Source organism: Pelodiscus sinensis, chromosome 1 (assembly GCF_049634645.1).
Source record: "Pelodiscus sinensis isolate JC-2024 chromosome 1, ASM4963464v1, whole genome shotgun sequence".
NCBI classification, from domain to species: Eukaryota; Metazoa; Chordata; order Testudines; family Trionychidae; genus Pelodiscus; species Pelodiscus sinensis.
In genome coordinates this window covers 324,602,500-324,619,909 of record NC_134711.1, presented here as the reverse complement: position 1 = coordinate 324,619,909, position 17,410 = coordinate 324,602,500, and the positions used below count along the sequence as shown (strand labels likewise).

General features: G+C 59.0%; 1 protein-coding gene across 10 annotated transcripts in view; it reads left to right on the top strand.

The window, feature by feature from the left end:
- Positions 1-13,199, top strand: part of ARAP1 (ArfGAP with RhoGAP domain, ankyrin repeat and PH domain 1) — a 218,000-nt gene extending 204,801 nt beyond the window's left edge. For 7 of the 10 annotated variants that reach the window (XR_012900822.1, XR_012900821.1, XR_012900824.1 and 4 more), the window contains 5 exons: positions 2,534-2,616; positions 5,223-5,273; positions 6,532-6,595; positions 7,262-10,215; positions 11,398-13,199. Coding sequence is in view for 2 of the 10 variants with exons in the window: in XM_075919629.1 (XP_075775744.1) it covers positions 2,534-2,616; positions 5,223-5,273; positions 6,532-6,595; positions 7,262-7,417; positions 10,177-10,185 (363 nt within the window). In the remaining 8 variants the exon portion in view is untranslated. The remainder of the gene's footprint in view (positions 1-2,533; positions 2,617-5,222; positions 5,274-6,531; positions 6,596-7,261; positions 10,216-11,397) is intronic. The other 3 variants (XR_012900823.1, XM_075919630.1, XM_075919629.1) reach the window with 3 other exon arrangements.
- Positions 13,200-17,410: the final 4,211 nt, after the last annotated feature.

Here is a 17,410-nt window from a genome sequence, read left to right as displayed (position 1 = left end):
AAGGTCCCACGTGGCGTTTGTGACAGATCACTGTATTGAATCCGGTCTCCCAAGTCCAAGGGCAGGGCCCTACCACTGCATCCTCCTTGCTTCCTGGCTGAGGTGGGACATGGAATATTTCAAGAGGAGACTTTGACCAGATTGTCACCCCCTCCCGGTGCGCTAGGAGGCACTACCACCAGCTCAGCTGCTGCCGTAGTGGGCAGGTTTTGGATCCTTGTATGCGGGGGGGGATGGCTGAAATATTAAGGAGTCTGGCCCCTCGGCAATGCTTGAGCTGCTGGGCTGTAAACACTGTTGTAATCCACTCTCAATGCTCATCTGCGGAGTGACATTGTTCCCAAGATTAACGAGGGAGCTGCAGGAGGTCCATTATCCCTGGGAGGGGTGCCTCCGGCTGCCCTGTGGGGCCAGGGGAGCAGGCCTTCCCAGGCAGGAGGGTGAATGGGCGGCAGAGGGGATACGCTTTGCACAGCTGGCCAGTTTCACTCCCCCCCCCCACACACACGTGTTAGCCTGAGCGCGCGCGCACACACACACACACACACACACACACACACACACACACACGTTAGCCTGAGCAATTCCTCTCCCTACACACACACACACACACACACACACACACGTTAGCCTGAGCAATTCCTCTCCCTCCATCAGCCGCTCGCGGGCAGGTGACCGAGCAATGCGGCTCCGCCCTGCGTGTGATCAGCATTGTCAATGCCAAACTGCGACCCAGGGGCGCGTCTGTAAGTGGCTCAGTGTGAGATCGATGGCTTAGTAATTACAGTTCGCCTCGTCTGTGTGTGCAACGTGCCTGAGGCTTGTCCACATGAATATAGCCGGCCGTTCTTGAACCGGACCGAATCAGGAGCCCCCCGGGGCCTGGATCATGCCCCAGCATAACAAGGCCTGGTAAATAGGAACCGTGGGCTCACGCCACCACATGCTGGATGGTTTGAGAGCCCCGAGAGCAGGTCCGGGAGTTTGGTTGGACCTTTAGAAGGAGGGGGCCAGGGACAAAGTTCAGACCCAAAGTCAGCCCTCCCCCGAGCACGGGGTGGGATAAAGCAGACCTGGGGTACATGGGCATGCCACACGTCTACACTCACTCCTGTGACTCCCCCGTGAGCCAATGGGAAAGTGGCGCGTTGGCATGTAACATGTTCGGACAGGCCCACCCCAGAAGGCGGCCCTTCCCTCCACTCGGGCACATGTGGAATTTCACGCCCAGCAGCCAGCCAGGATGTCTAGGTCTCCAGCCAGGCTTGGGGGCGGGTGTTAGTGGAACAAGGCTGCCCAGGAGGCGCAGACAATAACTCCATTAGCAGGGAGCCAAGGGCAGGCGAGGGGGGCTGGCTGGCCCAGGGAGATGAGTCCACGTATCGTGTCTGGACCTTGGGGCGTGGCTGGGGCCCTGCTCCGTCTGGCAGAGACGTGTCTCTCCCATCCCTGCCTCTCACCTGACGCCACGGGGGAAGACCCGCAGGGGGCTGCTCTCACCTGCGGCCTCCGTCCTCCTCTCCTTTAGCCTCTGGCATCCGGGATGGTTTCCTGGAAACAAGGTCCTTGTGGATTCTGGGTCCAGCTACCGCCTGGGCCGCGCCGAGGCCCTCGCCTGCTGTGGGACGCCAGGGTCTGGAGGGATGGCGTGACGTCCCACAGAAGAGCGTGGCCTGGGGCTGGGGGCAGGCGGCTGGGCGCATTGTGGTTACGTGCGCGTGGGCCCAGCCACAAACACAGGGCTGCGTCTCTGCGTCTCCGAGTCTGGAGCTGACACAGGGGTGGGCACAAGGGCCCCCACGGGCTGGATGTGACCTGCCAAACGGGTGGATCCGGCCTGCGGAGGCCCTGCCGCTCCCCTGCTCACAGGCCAGTTAAGGACTGGGGGCAGGGGAGCTGCGTGAAGCCTTCTCCGCTCTGCCACGGAGCCCGCAGTACTTCAAAGCGCCACGTGCTTCTTGCAGGGCTGGAGGAGGCTTCCCATGCTCCCCCGCCCCCAAGACCCTGATTGGCCTGGGGGAGGGGGAGCGTGCCAAGCCTCTTCCAGGGCATGGGTGCCTAGTGGGAAGGGGGGCAAAGTGGCTCCCCCACCCCCGAACAATCATGGTCTAGGGGTGGGGTAGCCCCACCCCTTCCGGGGTGGCCCGGGGCCACTTCTAAAATGTATGAAGTGGCCCACTGGGCAAAAATGATTGCCCACCCCTGAGCTAACAGGATCCAGCTGAGTCAGGAGAACAGCCTTGCATCATCTCTTGGTCCTTGGTGCTCGGTCACAGGCTGGTCTCTAGGAAGGCCTTATATTCATGTCTGTCCATCCCAGAAGAGTGTCTCTGTGGGGGGGAGATGAAAACCCTTCCTCTTTGTGTGTGTTGCTTTGGCGTCCTGCTCCCCGAAGCTGCGCTCCCTGGAGTGACTGTCCCCTGCGATCAGACCTGGAAGGCCGGTTCGGATCCCGCACTCCTGCGCTGTGGTGGAGGGTTTGCTGCCAGCGTTGGGCGGTGTCTGACTCCCCCTTCTCCTCCTGTCTCCCCAGAGCCACAGGCCGGAGAAAGAGTGGCCAGTCAAGAATCTGAAAGTCTTCCTGGGAGTTAAGAAGAAACTCCGCCCTCCGTCCTGGTGAGCAGCGGCTCGGAGTTTGAGCAGCGGCGCTTCACATGGGACCTGGCCTCAGTCCGGCCTGGGAACAGGAAGCCAGGAGGCCATCACGGGAATGCAGAGAGCAAGGGCTAGTCGACAGGGACCTAGGGAGTGGGGAGCTCTGGATTCAACTCCTGGCTCTGCCAGCAAATAGCTGGGTGACCTCTGGTGACTCATTTGGCCATTCCGTGCCTCAGTTTCCCCATGTCTGAAACGGGGGGGGGGGGGGTGATGGCTCAGCTGGCTGCAGGGCTCCACTTGTTAGTGTTCTGAGCCCCATGCAGTGCAGGGAGGATGCTGAACGGGGCCTCCGGGCACAACCTCGGCGCAGAAATAAGCAGTCGGAAGAGCGCTGCTGTCGTTCCTTCCAGCTATTCATTGCTGTGTCGCAGTCGTGCCCGGGGGCCCTGGTCAGGATATAGGGTTCATTGCACTTACTCATGACTCCTATGGAGGTGATGGTCATCCTAGGCCAATAGCACTGCCCCGTTTTGCAGAAGGGGAAACTGAGGCACAAAGAAGGAAGGTGGCTTTGTCCACGGCCATGCAGTGGCAGACCCAGGAGGGCTGAACTCCCATACGCCCTTGACCCACAGCACTCTCAGCTAAAGCCAAGTTGTGGGGCTAGGCGCCATGCTGCCTCGGGGATAGCACTGTGGTTTCTCTGCTGGAAAGGCAGCGTTAGAGACTGCCCGTTGCACATGAACCAGGGGTGCGGAAAGCCCCGGGAGCCACCTTGCTGCTTGCTGCTGTTCCCTGGTGCTGGTGTCAAGCCTGCCTGCAGCAAAGGAACCACTGGGGCTTCTCCTGCTCTCGGGCTTCTTGCCACTAGATGGCAGAGCAGGCTAGCGCGCCGCAGTCCTCTCCCTCCCCAAGCTCCGGCTGTGCCCACAGCCTCCTGGAGACCCAGGGCTCCTCTCCCTCCCTCCCCCGGCATCCCCAGAGCCCCATCCCGCCAAGGGGGAGCCCTTCCAGGGGGGAGGAGCTGCTCCCTGCGGAGCTGGGCACATCACCCCAGCCCGAGCCGGCTTGCCCTGATTCCACGCCCGCCTCCCGGGCCCCTCGGAGTGGAGAGGGCTCAGCGCGGGGTAGCCAGGAGATGTCGTGAGCTCCTGAGTTGGGGACTCAGCCAGCAGTTCGGGGTCTGCTGCAGGCGTGGGTGGGAGAGGGTCTGGCCTGCAAGGCGTGGCTGGTCAGACTAGATGCTCGTGCTGGTCCCTTCAAAGGCCGGCGTGCCGGGCACTGGTGACCAGTTCCAGAGAGCGAGGTCACGCTCCCTCGTGCAGTCTGGCCGTGGCACTCGTGCCAACACACCAGCTCTTGTGCAAGGCAGCTGGGGGACCTCAGACCAACTCCTTAGTGACACACATGGGTCTCTGAGGAAAGGGCCGCCTGCTGTCGCATCACCACGGCTTGCGGCAGCGCTGACATTTTCCTGGCAGGCTCCCTTCCAAGTCCCCTTCCGCCCGGCCCCTGCTTAGTTCGGGAGGTGGAAAGGCTGCCGCTGCGGCCCCCGGGGTGTCTCTGGAGGTCTGCAGGTGCCTCCTGGACTTTTATTCCCTAGAACCTAGCACAAGGCAGAGAGGGGGATGCTCAAACAGACCGTGCTGGGGCTGGGAAGCGCAGAGCAGTAGCAGAGGGATGCCCGAGGCACAGCATTGCCATGTGTCCTTCTGGGGTGAGCTATCCCGTACACCACGCTGGGGGTGGGACACCCAGGTCAGGCAGTCCTGCTGCAGGTGGGTCTGAATTGACCACGTAAGAGGGGGCAGGGAGCGGGCTGGAGCCATGAGGGGCCGTGGCTGGCTAGCCCCATTCGGATTCCGGCATTGCTTGGCTCTTCCTTGGGGTGGTGGGGCTGGGTTGGGCCTGGTGCCATGCTCCTGTCCAGGATGCCCCAATATTCCCGTGGGAGGTCGGTGCCACGCAGAGGGTGGTAGAGCTGGCACCTCTGCCAGGGCTCCACTCACACCCGGAAGGTTGTGGTGTTGATTCAGGCATCGCTGTCACACTGGCGGGTTGGGACACCTGTGGCCGGGGCATCTTGTGGGTTGGACACTGGTGAAAGCTGGCAAGAATCACAGTTCCACGTCTTCGTGGCCTGCCCTGCGGTGGAACGCTGTGTTGTGTTGTTAAACATCCTGCACGCACATACACACACCAACGCTGTGTTGTGCTGTTAAACATCCTGCACGCACGCTCCCCCCTCCCCCCCAGAGGTGGCTGCATTTCATCCTCAGCCAAACTTGGGGATCCACTGGAATCAAATGCACCACAAAACTTGGGATGATTTTATTGTCCCGTGGCGCTTTGTGCCCTTTGTGGAGTTTTCCTCTCATTGCCAGAGGTTGCCGATAATCGACTCCAGGGCCACCTGGCCTCTCTGAAGGCAAAGGCCATGGAGGAAAGTGCCTAGCAGGGGTGACAAATCGCAACAGTTTGCTACGGTAACACACCGGGGCTTGTGGTCGCTGGGACGCCAGCTTGGCTGTATTGGGAAACTTACGAACCTGGAGGACGCGGCGCAGATGGGGAGAGGAAGCCTTGGAATTCATTGTTCTGCTCTCGTCTTCTCTCCCGTGCAGCTGGGGCTTCACCGTGTTCTATGAAAACGAGAAGCATGAAAAGCAGCAGTGGTGAGCGTGGGGGGCTTTGCTGGAGGAGGGCTGTTGGTTAAGCGCAGACCCCAACACGCGGGAGTCCAGGCAGGCAGGGATCAAGGCGGAGCCCCTGTCAGAAACAGAACCATGCGCAGGCCCCAAGGCCTACAGGGACTTTCGTAGGCGCCTCAAAGAGGAGGAGGCGTTTCTGCATAGAAATGTACCAGGCCAGGGTCTGCCTGCACAGTGCTCACTGGCACAAATTCAACACCAGCCTGGCTCCCCCCATGCCACTTAGAACCCCCACCTGTAGGGCCAGTCACTTGAGCTAAATGAGAATCGCTATTGACAGTGCGGGGTCTCTGACACACAGTCCAGCCATTCTGATTCCACCCAGGAAAGAGGAGTGGCCTCTGTCATGTCTCCCTCTCCTCAGCATGTCCAACATAGTTTTATTTAAAGGAACCGCTCTCCATTTCTTCAGCCAGCCATCCCTCTAGAGTCCCTCCCTCTGGCTCTGCTGTCTAGCTGCCCTCGGTCTAATTATCTCAGCTTCCCAGAGCAGCTTTCATCCTCAGACACTCCAGATGTTCTCTGATCGCTAATGATGGTGTCGGGAGCAGATCACTTGGCACACAGCTGTCTGTGTCTATGATGAATGATACCAAGGCACCTCCATGGCCTGACAGCCGCAGTCTTCCTAGCAACTGCAAAAAGGGGCCATATCCTGAGAGGTGCGGGGAGCCCAGTAAGCTTGGGGCCTGCTTCCGAATGCCTGAAGAGCCTGGCTTACAAGCTGGCCCCAAGGCCAAATCAGATGCGTGACTCAAACCAGTCTGATGAGCCAGGAGCCAGAATCAGTCTCTCCCTGCAAACAAACCCATGCGTGAAAGGAGACCTGCCCTGGGGGAACATGTCACTGATATACAAGCCAGGAGCACTGCAGGGTCACGGCTCTCTAGAGACTGCCCTGCTTCCTGGTATCCCACCCGGATCCAAATAGCAGGGCTGGACCAAGAGCAGCCGGCAGCCTCTGCACTGGGCAGGTGCCATCCTGCTGCCGTGTGGAAGAGCAGCCGCTGAGGCAGCCTGGAGTGTGAGCCAGCGGGCTGGTCTGTGGGCCTGGCCGTGTTTTGCCTGGGCCATGGCATTTCTGCCGCAGGTGGCTTGCGAGTCATGGCATTCCCTGTGCTGGAGGCCGGCTGGCCGGGGACAGGAGAGGCTTGTGTCACGGCTCACGTCACCTCCGCCTGGACGCTCCCACCCTGACCACCCCCTCTGATCCCCTCCCCAGGTACCTGTGCTGCGACACCCAGATGGAGATGCGGGAGTGGTTTGCGACCTTCCTCTATGTACAGGTACCGCCAGGGCAGGGCAGGGAGATAGGGAGGAGCCTTTCCTCATGGCTCAGATACAGCCCCGGCCTTGTGCGTGGGCCCAGCCTGCGGCCCCTTAACGCCACCCCCTCGCCATCCCTTCGATAAAGGCTGGGCTGCATCTCTCCTGCAGCCACGCTGCTAGTCTGAGGGGACCGTGGCATTTTGCAGCCACACAGCCCCTGCATTTCCCCCAGCCTGTGCAAGAGGAAGGGTGGGCCGGGTTGTGGGAGACCAGCGTTCAGTTCCCGCCCCGCCCAACCATCCTGTGTGGCCTCTGGCAACTCACTTAGCCTGCCCGTGCCTCAGTTCTCCCGCCTGTACAATGGGGGCAGGGCTGGTGTGATGGGAGCTGGATAAGTCCATAGGCAGGTGGCGGATCGGGGCCGTGCCGGGTGGCTCTTAGTGCCGTTCCCAGTGGGCAGGGCGCACAGCACTGTAGTGGGCTCTGGTTCTGCGGGAGAGCAGGCAGAGCACAGGCCCAGGGCTGGGTCAGAGTCAGAGTGGAGGCCTGTGGCCGGAGCGTCGCGAGGGCTCCGGCGCCGCTGAGCTCGGCTCCGAACTGAAGAGCTCGCAGTGAGGCTCCGTCGGCTGGCCCGATCCCATCCCTGCCCCCGCCCACTCTCACTGCCGGCTCTCCCTCCCCAGAACGGTGGGAACATCTGGCCCTCCGAATCCTCCAAGGTGCGGGCATCGCGGACGCAGCAGGACTCCAGGTTGGGTAACATCTCGCTCATCCCTCTGCGGGGCAATGAGAATGAGATGAGGAACAGTGTGGCTGCTTTTGCTGCTGATCCGCTAACTGTGAGTGACAACCAATCGGGGCCGGGTTTCACGGTGCAGGGGAGCCGCATCCCACGGGCTCGGTGCATCACACCTGCCGGGCACGCAGCCCGGAGCAGGGGGGACGAGAGCAGGGCAGAGGCGCTGCACGCCCCGGCCGTTTCCCTGAGAGCGAGAACAGCTCCTTCCGCTCTGTGGCTGCGGATTCTAGTCGTCGTTTCAGATCGCACAGAGCCGGGGGACAAGGGTCCTTCCTGGCTCGTGCTGGTTAACCCGCCCCAGCAGATGCAGGGAGGGGACCGGCAGGCGTGATGCAGCAACAGGGGATGCAGTTCAGCTGATGATTTCTCCTGTTAATTGGGGTCGCTGCTTTGAAATGCCTTCTCCTTTACAGCTCTGCTCTCCGTCCCTTTCCTTTCCCTCAGCCTCGCTCTGGACTCTGTCCACACACAGTGGCAGTGCACGGAGCTGCCAGACAGGCTGGGATTTGCCAAACGGGTCTTCTACCCACGTGGAAACCTCGCTGGGCCGCTTGAGCAACAAGGCCCGAACCACCCGTCGGAGACTCAGATGAGGACCAGCTGGTTAGCAAAGAGCTGGTCGTTATCGGATCCAGACTGGGGCTTGGGCCTTATTGCTGTTATAAACCTGACCAGAAGCTTTTCTCCTGACCCCTGAGAGCAGCGCAGCAGGGTCTGATGAAGGCTGCTGGCGGGAAGAGTTCATCCTGGCCAGCTCCCCCTCCCTGCCGTGGGTGGTTGCTTTTCAGCCACCAGCCCGGTCAGCAGGGACTGAACCTCCTTCCTGCTCGGTGGCTTGGGGTGACGTGACCTGGGTGGCTCTCACGCCAGTGGCAGAAGCCCCCGCTCCAGTGGGTTCCTTCCATGAGATGAGTTGGTGGCGCTCAGCCCAGTGGCTAGCTGACAGGCCTTCAGGTGTAACCGCCATCTTCCCAATGGGCCACTAACTGGCCTCTCCACAGAGGACTGAACAGGCCTCTCTAAAGGGGTCAGTTCAGGGCTGGGGCGCGACCCGTCGGCCAGGCATCCTTGGAGAAGCTCGCCCCACCCTGCCCGGGCTGTCTGCTGTGGGGCAGGAAGGGCCCAGCACTTCCCAGCTCTGACGTCACGACCCCTGCGTTTCCATCCCGCTGGTACTCGCGCCCCTCGGCTGGGAGCTCCAGGCTGGGCAGCCCAGGCCCTGTCTTCCCTCAGGTTTATAACGACCGCTGCGGTGGAACATGGGATACGATTGGTTTTCGGCTTGGCAGAGGGGGCGGGGAGAGAGGCCTTCCAGCTCCCTGCCCCGGCAGCGCTGGGGCACAGCCAGCCGCCGCTTTGCGTTTGCTTCCCCTCCTCTGCTCTTGCTCAGGGCAAGAGTCAGGGGCTGACCCTGGAGCTGGCAGCGGTGCCCTGTCTCCGTCCCGCCGGCCTCCCAGGAGCGAGGCGGAGAGTCCGGGGGCCACGTTCCGTGCATGTCCCAGCCAGGCCGCCCGCCAGCTGGGGAGCACAAGGGCCGTGCGGGGCTTAGGCAGCCCAGATCTCCAGCCGGGAAACGCTGCCTAATGGTCTGACCCGCCGGCGCTGTGCTGTCAGCAGGCAGCATCATAGGCTGCACTCGGCACTGGGCTCTGCCCGTGCCCAGAGGCCACGGCGACGGGCACCTTAGAACTCTGAGCGGGAGTCCAGTGAAAAGCCAGGCTCCGCAGCCTGCCGATGCTACGTTCCTTCCCAGGCATGAGTGGTTCACACCCTGCCCGGTCCAGGCAGGGGTAGAATGGGCCTGGAATGGAAATGCAAACACCCGACCCGTGCTGCACCCTGGGGATGACTGGGGGACAATGATTAACCCTGCCCAAGGTCTGCGTCTTCAGCTGTGCTCTAACCACTAAGCCACACTGCCTGTGGGTGTGGTTTAATTCCTAAAAGGACAGGGCTCCCTTGTACAACTCTTCCCCCCAGCATGCTCAGGACCATAACAAGGCTTTGAGGTGCTGAGTGCTTTGGACCAGGGGCTGTTTGCCCAGAGCTGTTCTCCACGTCCCAAGGGTGTTTGGACTCCCTGTGACAAAGCCTGGAGGGGCCCTCGTGCGTTCACCGTGCGAGCCTCGTGTGCTGTGCAAGGAAGGACTTGGCCTGACAGGTGGGGAAATGGTTCCCTCGCCAGCCCCCCTTCTCTAACAGGAATCCCGAAAGGGAGGCTCGGTGGGTGGACAAGTCTGTGGCTGCTACAGCCAGAGACTCCTGGGTTTGCAGGAGCCAAAGCTGAGCACTTCCCGGCACAAGTCCCAGTGCGACGCCATCCCCTGTGGCCAGGCTGGCTGACGGGGGGTGCTCGGTCGGCTGTGCACATCGCAGAGGTGGTGCAGAGGTTGAGTCTGACCTCCCAGCCCCAGATGCTGAGTTCTCCAATATTCTGTCGCAGGCCAGTCCTTCCGCCTGCACTCCAGCCTCTGCAGAGGGGAGTGTCTGGGAAGCACTTACCGGCCGGGGCCAGGGCTTCCTCGAGCATCTCCCATTCCAAGGCGCATTCCTCAGAGGGCAGGCACAAGAGAGGGTCGGCCCTTCGCCCCTGCCACGCCCCGCTGGCTGATTGATACCGGTCCCCCAAAGTAGCAATATAGGAAGCGGGGAAACTGAGCTGGAGTTCACCCCTTGTTCCCGTCGCCCTCGTGTAATGACCCACGTTTGCGCCAAGCGTGGCGCTGTCAGCGACGGAGCATCACCATGGGACGTGTAGAAGGAAAACTAACCTTCCCTCCTTGTTTCCTCTCTCTCCAGCTTCTTTGAAACGTACGAGCTGGTGGCCTAACACCCCAGGTAATTCAGGGCTTCGGTCGTTCCTGCTTGTTTGTAGGGCTCTGCATCATGCGTGTGGCACCGGTGTGTGCCGGAGGGCAGAGGGGGGGAACCCAGTGGCACTTTCCAGTTCCCATCCCCGTCCCTGCTGCCCCTGGCCCGGCTCTCCGTGGGCATCAAACCAGGAGGTCTGGTTCTAAAATTGGGGAACGGTAGTGCAGGGACTTTCCCCACTGCTCCCATTGGCCAGAATCATGGCCAATGGGAGCAGCGGGAGATGATGCCTGGGAGTAGAGGGAGGCACAGAGCCCCCCGTGCTCAGACCTCACACCTCCATCCCCATCATGCACCCTTCCACCTGCCGTGACCCCCCCCACACCACCCTGCTCCTGCCCTCTCCCTCCTGCCCAGAGCTCACACCCCTAATTGCACCCCACCCCCTCCTGCCCAGACCCCCCCACCCTCAGCCCACTCCTGCCCACTCCCTCCTGCCCAGAGCTCGCACCCCAACTACATCCCACCCCCTCCTGCCCAGACCCCCCCACCCTCGGCCCACTCCTGCACCATCCCTCCCAGCCAGACACCCCCCAACCTTCAGCCCACTCCTGCACCTTACTTCCCAGCCAGACCCCGCACCCTCACCCCCTCCTACACCCATTTTGTTATCACGGGTGGCTGTCCGGTGGCCCGCGGAAAGGTCTGCGTTGCGCAGGGTGGGCCCCGGGCCAGCATGTTTGAGACCCACTGCTCTACAAGAGGTGCGGGAGCGGATGGGATCGGAGAGCCGACAGGCAGGGTCAGAGAGCTGCACTGTGGGTAAACACAAGCAAGCCGGCGCCTGCACCGTGCCCACATCTCGCCTGGGGAGGCGACGTAGCCGCTCCCGGCACTTCTGACAACCCGGCCCAGGCTATTGAGGGGCTCAGAGAGGCCCTGGGGGCCTAACTGTGGGGCTCTGACATTTTGCCCTGCAATGGTCTAGATTCCCAGCCCCTCCCTGAACTCCCCCCCCCCCGTCCCCCGCTGTGCCACCCTTCCCTTACTGATGCCACGGGCAAACGGAGGGGCTGCAAAGCTTCGCTCCGGACCCCACAGGGTGGAGAAAGCAGCCCTGTAAGACGTGCGTGGGGAGGGACAGCTGGAGCCAGCGGGGCAGGGAGAGCTCCCCGGGAGTCAGCCTGTTGTCTCTCGTTTTGTCGCCAGGTCCTTTTGGGAGAGGGGAGAGCCAGCCGGAGAGTCCGGGTACACACAAGTCACATGGCGTTGTCCCTGCTCACCCGGCCGGGGCCGCGTAGAGACCAGGGGGGAGCTCCTGGAGCGCGTGCCAGTCCCTGGACCTAACCGTCTTCTCCTGCGGCAAAGCCAACCGCAGCCACAAACCAATACGCGACTGTGGTGTATGTAAGGAAAATGAATCCGCTGGTAACGGGCGCAGGACCTGGCGCTGCCTCTCCGGGGTGCACTACTGAAGCAGACGCCACCTCCGCCGTCACCTGGCTGGCTGCGGCCGAACCCCAGGGAGGGGGCGGGGAAGATGCATTGCAACGGACGGTTCAGGCCCACGGCTTCCCCTGGGAGAGTCTCCCCACCCTTCAGCAGCTGCGTTTTGCTTCTTCTTGAGTCCTGAACTGAAACCGGAAGGGTGCGGGCTGGGCTGGTGCCAGCCTCTGCTCCGGGAGGGGTTTGGGGCACCCTGGCTTTTTAAAGATCTCTCCCTGTCTTTGAAACGGCAAGCCACGCAAAGGCAGCCGCCACCAGACAGCCAGCCCGGGGAAAGCCCTTTCCAGAGTGCTTCTGCTGGTGGAAGCATGAACCCTTCCCCAGGCAGAGGGCAGCTAACCCCGGCCATTCCGTATCACTGCTGCCAAAGCCGCCCTGCGGGGGAACCGGTCGAAGGCTCCCATCACGGCTGCTGCCCCCTTGGCCCCAAGCGCCACTTCTCTCCTTCCCCCGGCGGCCCAGTCCCACGACCCCACGGGCAAAGGGTTTGCAAGCAGCGCGTGCGAAGGGGAAGCCCAATGCCCAGCCACGGGGAGGAAGAGACGGGGAGGAGGGGAGTCACAGCTGGGGTGCTCGGCTCAAGGGCACTGGTGGGAGCACGAAGAGGCTGGTGGGAGCCTGAAGTTGAGCTTGGAGTGGGGTCGTTTGTCCTGGGAGCCTGCTGCCTCCTGGGCTACAGGAAACCAGGCTCTGTCCGCTGCGGGCAGGAGGACAGCAGGGAGGGGCCAGCGCTAGCCTGTCCCCTGGCATCTTCGATTACTGTTAATATTAAATGCCTGGGGAAGTCGGTGTGGCGGTGTCCCTGTGATATTAGCCTGCAGGGCAACAGGGGGCGGGGGTCCCCGGTCTTGGGGCTGCAGGCTGGGATGGAGGAGTGGGGCAGGGGCAGTTGCTTCCCCTATAGATGAAGATGGAGGAACACGAGCCCATCGTGTTAGGGGCCCAGGCCAAGACAGAGGAGCAGTGGCTGACTTCAGCGGGACTTTGTCGGGACAGAGAGAAAGAAGCCAGTTGACTGGCCGCATGGGAGAATCCTGTTTAATAACCTCCGTTTTCTTCAAAATCAAGGAGATTCCAGACGCTGTTGAAAGAACATTATATCCACATGGTCAAGCCCCCCAAAGCCAGGAAGTGCCAAAAGTGAGGTTTTCCAGCCAACCTTAACTCTGCCTCTTGAATATGTGCATTGTGGTGTAGTCTTTAATTTTGTGGTCACACGCCATTTCCTCTGCAAGCCCTCTGCCCCAGCCCTTGTTCAATGAATGAGGCAGGGAACACACCGGGAGCAGCTGTCTTGTTTGCTGCGTGCCATGCAGCTTGTGCCCTGAATGAGGCAGGTGCTGTGGAAAACCAGTAGATGATCATGTAAATAAAGAGTGTCTTGTAGCCCATAACCAGAGGGCAGAGTTAAGGTTATGCAATCTTAAATATGTAATTTTAACATAAGCTCTTTGGTAAAGAACAGAATAACAATGTTCTCTCAAATAAAGCACCTTTCAGCAGGGGATCACAAAGCACTTAACAAAGGAGGATCAAGGTATAGAATCACAGAATATTAGCTCTGGAAGGGACCTCAAGATGTCATCAGGTCCAGTCCCCTGCTCTCAAGACAGGACCAAACACCATCTAGATCGGGGTGGGCAAAATATGGGGGGGTGTCCGGCCCACCAAGCCTTTCAGTCCAGCCTGTGACCCACCCCATTGGACCCACAGGCAGGGAGCAAATCTAGGGCTCAGAGCCTCTGACTGCTCCATCTGCCTCTCTGCATTACGGGAAAGGGGGGAGTTTTGCATGCTGTGAACCCCCTCCTTCACCCAAACTCCCTCTCAGACCCCTACCTTCTCCTGCACCCCAATCAGCTACCCTGAGCTCCCGTCTGCACCCAACCTCCATCCCAGACCCCACAGCCCTTCCATGGAAAAGTGCAGCCCTTGGCCACTTACCAAAATCTTGACGTGTCCCTCCCCTTAGAAATTATTGCCCACCCCTGATCTAGACCATCCCTGACAGGTGTCTGTCTAACCTGCTCTTAAATATCTCTAGTGATGGAGATTCCACAACCTCCCTAGGCAACTTATTCCTGTTTAACCACCCTGACCGGAAGTTTTTCCTAATGTTCAACCTGAACCTCCCTTGCTGCAATTTAAGCCCATTGCTTCTTGTCCTAGCCTCAGAGGCCAAGGAGAACAATTCCTCTCCCTCCGCCTTGTGACACCCTTTTAGATACCTGAAAACTGTTACCCTGTCCCCGCTCAGTCTTCTCTTTTCCAAACTAAACACGCCCAGTTCTTTCAGTCTTCCCTCATAGCTCATGTTCTCTAGACCTTTAGTCATTGTTGCTCTTCTCTGGACCTTCTTCCATTTCTCCACAGCTTTCTTGAAATGTGGTGCCCACATCTGGACACAACCTAAAGAACAGGCCAGCTGCACTGACTTGAAAAACTGAAGTTAAAATTAAGCCCAGCCATTTATCCTGTGCCAGGAGGAGGGAGCCATGGGCGTAATAAACATGTTGCACTTCCATAGCCTCTTTTGCCCAAAGATCTCCAAGCATCAGAAAACCCACATTGTAAGGATTAGATTGGAAGTAGGGGGGGAGGCTACAGATCCTGTTTGACTCCCCCCCCCTTCCATCCCCACACATGCTTAAATGTAGCCAGCGTCAGGACTGGACACATCTGCTGCTTGACACCAGCCTTGCACACCACCGCAGGACAGGAAGTGAAGAGGAATGCCGCATCCTGCTGATGCTACAGGGCGAATTTAAGGAGCCCAGCTGGAATGATCCAAGTAGAACGATGCTCAGGAGCCAAGTCTTAACACCCCTTGCTCTTGGGGAAAGAACCAGGCAACCTACGGCTATTGCTGCCGCCTAGATTCTTTGCATAGAGAAGCCAAGAGACCACGGTGCCGGGTCGCTCAGAAATAGCATCTCCGGTTGGCGGGGGGACTCTGTTCCATCCCGGTGGAAGATGACCCGGCCTCAGTTATTCGGGCCTATCCTCTGGCTTACAGCACTAGGCGATACCTGGGCTGGAGCCGTCAGGGCTTGGGAAACTCCAGCTAGCACAGAAGGTGGCAGCGTGTCTCTTTAGCAGCACGGGCTACGGCAAGTACGTCGGCCTGACTTGAGGGGTAAGGTCCGTGTTTTCAGTCACTGGCCTGAGCCCAAGCTCACTAAAACCGCCCAGCTGGAGAGCTCTGCTGCAGCAGAACCTCACACCCTAACTGGTTCAGGAGACAGGATTTTGTTGGGGCTTGCTGGCCCCACACTGCGACGTAAACTCCCCGAGGGTCTAAGGACCACGACAGACCACACAGCGGCTGTGTCTAGACTGCATCCCTTTTCCGTAAAAGGGATGCAAATTAGACACATCGCAATTGCAAATGAAGAGGGGATTTAAATCCCCCCGCTTCGTTTGCATAAACATGGCTGCCGCTTTTTTCCGGCTCGGGGCTTGGCCGGAAAAAAGCGCCAGTCTAGATGGGGATCTTTCGGAAAATAAAGCCTTTTCCGAAAGATCCCTTATTCCTCTTAAAAAAAGGAATAAGGGATCTTTCGGAAAAGGCTTTATTTTCCGAAAGATCCCCGTCTAGACTGGCGCTTTTTTCCGGCCAAGCCCGGAGCCGGAAAAAAGCGGCAGCCATTTGTATGCAAATGAAGCGGGAGGATTTAAATCCCCTCTTCATTTGCAATTGCGATGTGTCTAATTTGCATCCCTTTTACGGAAAAGGGATGCAGTCTAGACACAGCCAGCCTGTACAGAACCCTTACAAACCAAAGGGCTGGTGTTGAACAGGGGCAGTAGATCAGAGGTGGCGTTTAGAGAGAGAGAGATGGTGAAGGCAGTCATGCCTCATCTGTGCCCCTTGGCTTGGTCCTCAGCTGCTGCAGTTTCCACCCCCAGTGTGAGGCCCATCATGGGAACAGGACGTGCCAAGAGAACCAGGCCTTGCCACCTCTCAGGATTTGGCCACGGGATTCTAGGAAGTGGCTGCCGCTATGCATAGGTCTAAGTTGCCCTACCGGCGCACGGAGCCATGGTGCCCAGGGGATCTAGTCTGAGTTGGCTAACCAGGAAAAGCTATTTCTCTAGGAGGGGGGTGAAGCACTGGGATGGGTTCCCTAGGGAGGTGGTGGAATCTCCATCCCTAGAGGTGTTTAAGTCTCGGCTTGACAAAGCCCTGGCTGGGTTGATTTAGTTGGGATTGGTCCTGCCTTGGGCAGGGGGCTGGACTCGATGACTCCTGAGGTCTCTTCCAGCTCTATGGTTCTAGGTGGCAGGCGGGTTCCCCAGGCCTCTGCTGGAAACTTGCTTCTTTGTGCGCTGCTGGCTCAGCAAAGCCAACACCAATAGCAAATGATTAACCAGGAATGAATGCTCGGAGGATCTGAGTCAAGCTCAGACACAGAGAGTGCCTCACTGGGGCTGGAGCCAAAAGCTTTTCTGGTTGGAGCTCCCTGGAAGCTAAAAGCATTTCATTGCTCTGCCCGGAGAGAGGCTAAGATCCTGTTCTATGAGGTGGGGTGAAACTGGGAGCTGCCGAGAGAGGGGGAGCTAGGTAAGAAGATGACATCGTGTCCTGCCCCCTTAGCACATGCAGAGTGAACAGCACCGCCAGGCCTGCGAGATCCCTGACCTTGGAGGAGAAGAGCTATTTCTGTTCTTTAACAGCCAGCACTATTTTTAAGAGGCAGCCGTCATCCCTTAAACGGAGACGCCCGCGACGGTGGCTTCCGCAGCTAATGGAAGAGCTCTCCTGCCTGTGTTCTAAGCACCCGGCCCCATTAGTGTCACTCAGCGATTCTTCTCCCATTAGCAGGTGGGAAGGCAGAGCTGGAATTGTGAACCTTTCAGACAGTCGGTGATGTGTCAGGAACAGCCTTAGCACATTGCATTCCACAAAAGATGGAAAGCAAGAGAGCTGCTTTCACACTGACTTTGACTAACGGGGGGGATATGAGAGAGGTCTATAAAATCCTGAGTGGTGTGGAGAAAGTGAATAAGGAAAAGTTATTTATTTGTTCCCATAATATAAGAACTAGGGGCCACCAAATGAAACTAATGGGCAGCAGGTTTAAAACAAATAAAAGGAAGTTCTTCTTTACATGGCGCACAGTCAACCTGTGGAACTCCTTGCCTGAGGAGGTTGTGAAGGCTAGGACTATAACAGGGTTTAAAAGAGAACTAGATAAATTCATGGAGCTTAAGTCCATTAATGGCTATTAGCCAGGATGGGTAAGGAATGGTGGCCCTAGCTTCTGTTTGTCAGAGGGTGGAGAGGGATGGCAGGAGAGAGGTCGTTTGATCATTACCTGTTCGGTTCACTCCCTCTGGGGCACCTGGCATTGGCCACGGTCAGCAGACAGGATACTGGGCTGGATGGACCTTTGGTCTGACCCAGTAGAGCTGTTCTTATGTTCTTACATTCTTATGACTTTTGGAAGAAGGCTGAAGAATTATTCCTTCTCTATGTCTTTTCACATAGTGGCTGGCTTCCCTCCCTCCATCCCCGCTTTGCTCTGCAGGGCATGGGAAATAAAAAGCATGTCCGTCTGACGTCATGGGGGGTACCTTGCTGGTTGCTGTGCTGGGCAGTGGGTTGTGAGTGACCTCCACTGGCTGCTGTCTGCAGCACGGCACAGCAGGGCAGGGGATGAGTCATTATACAAGGGGGCTTCAAACCTGTCTGACCAGTTATCTCCGAGGGAGT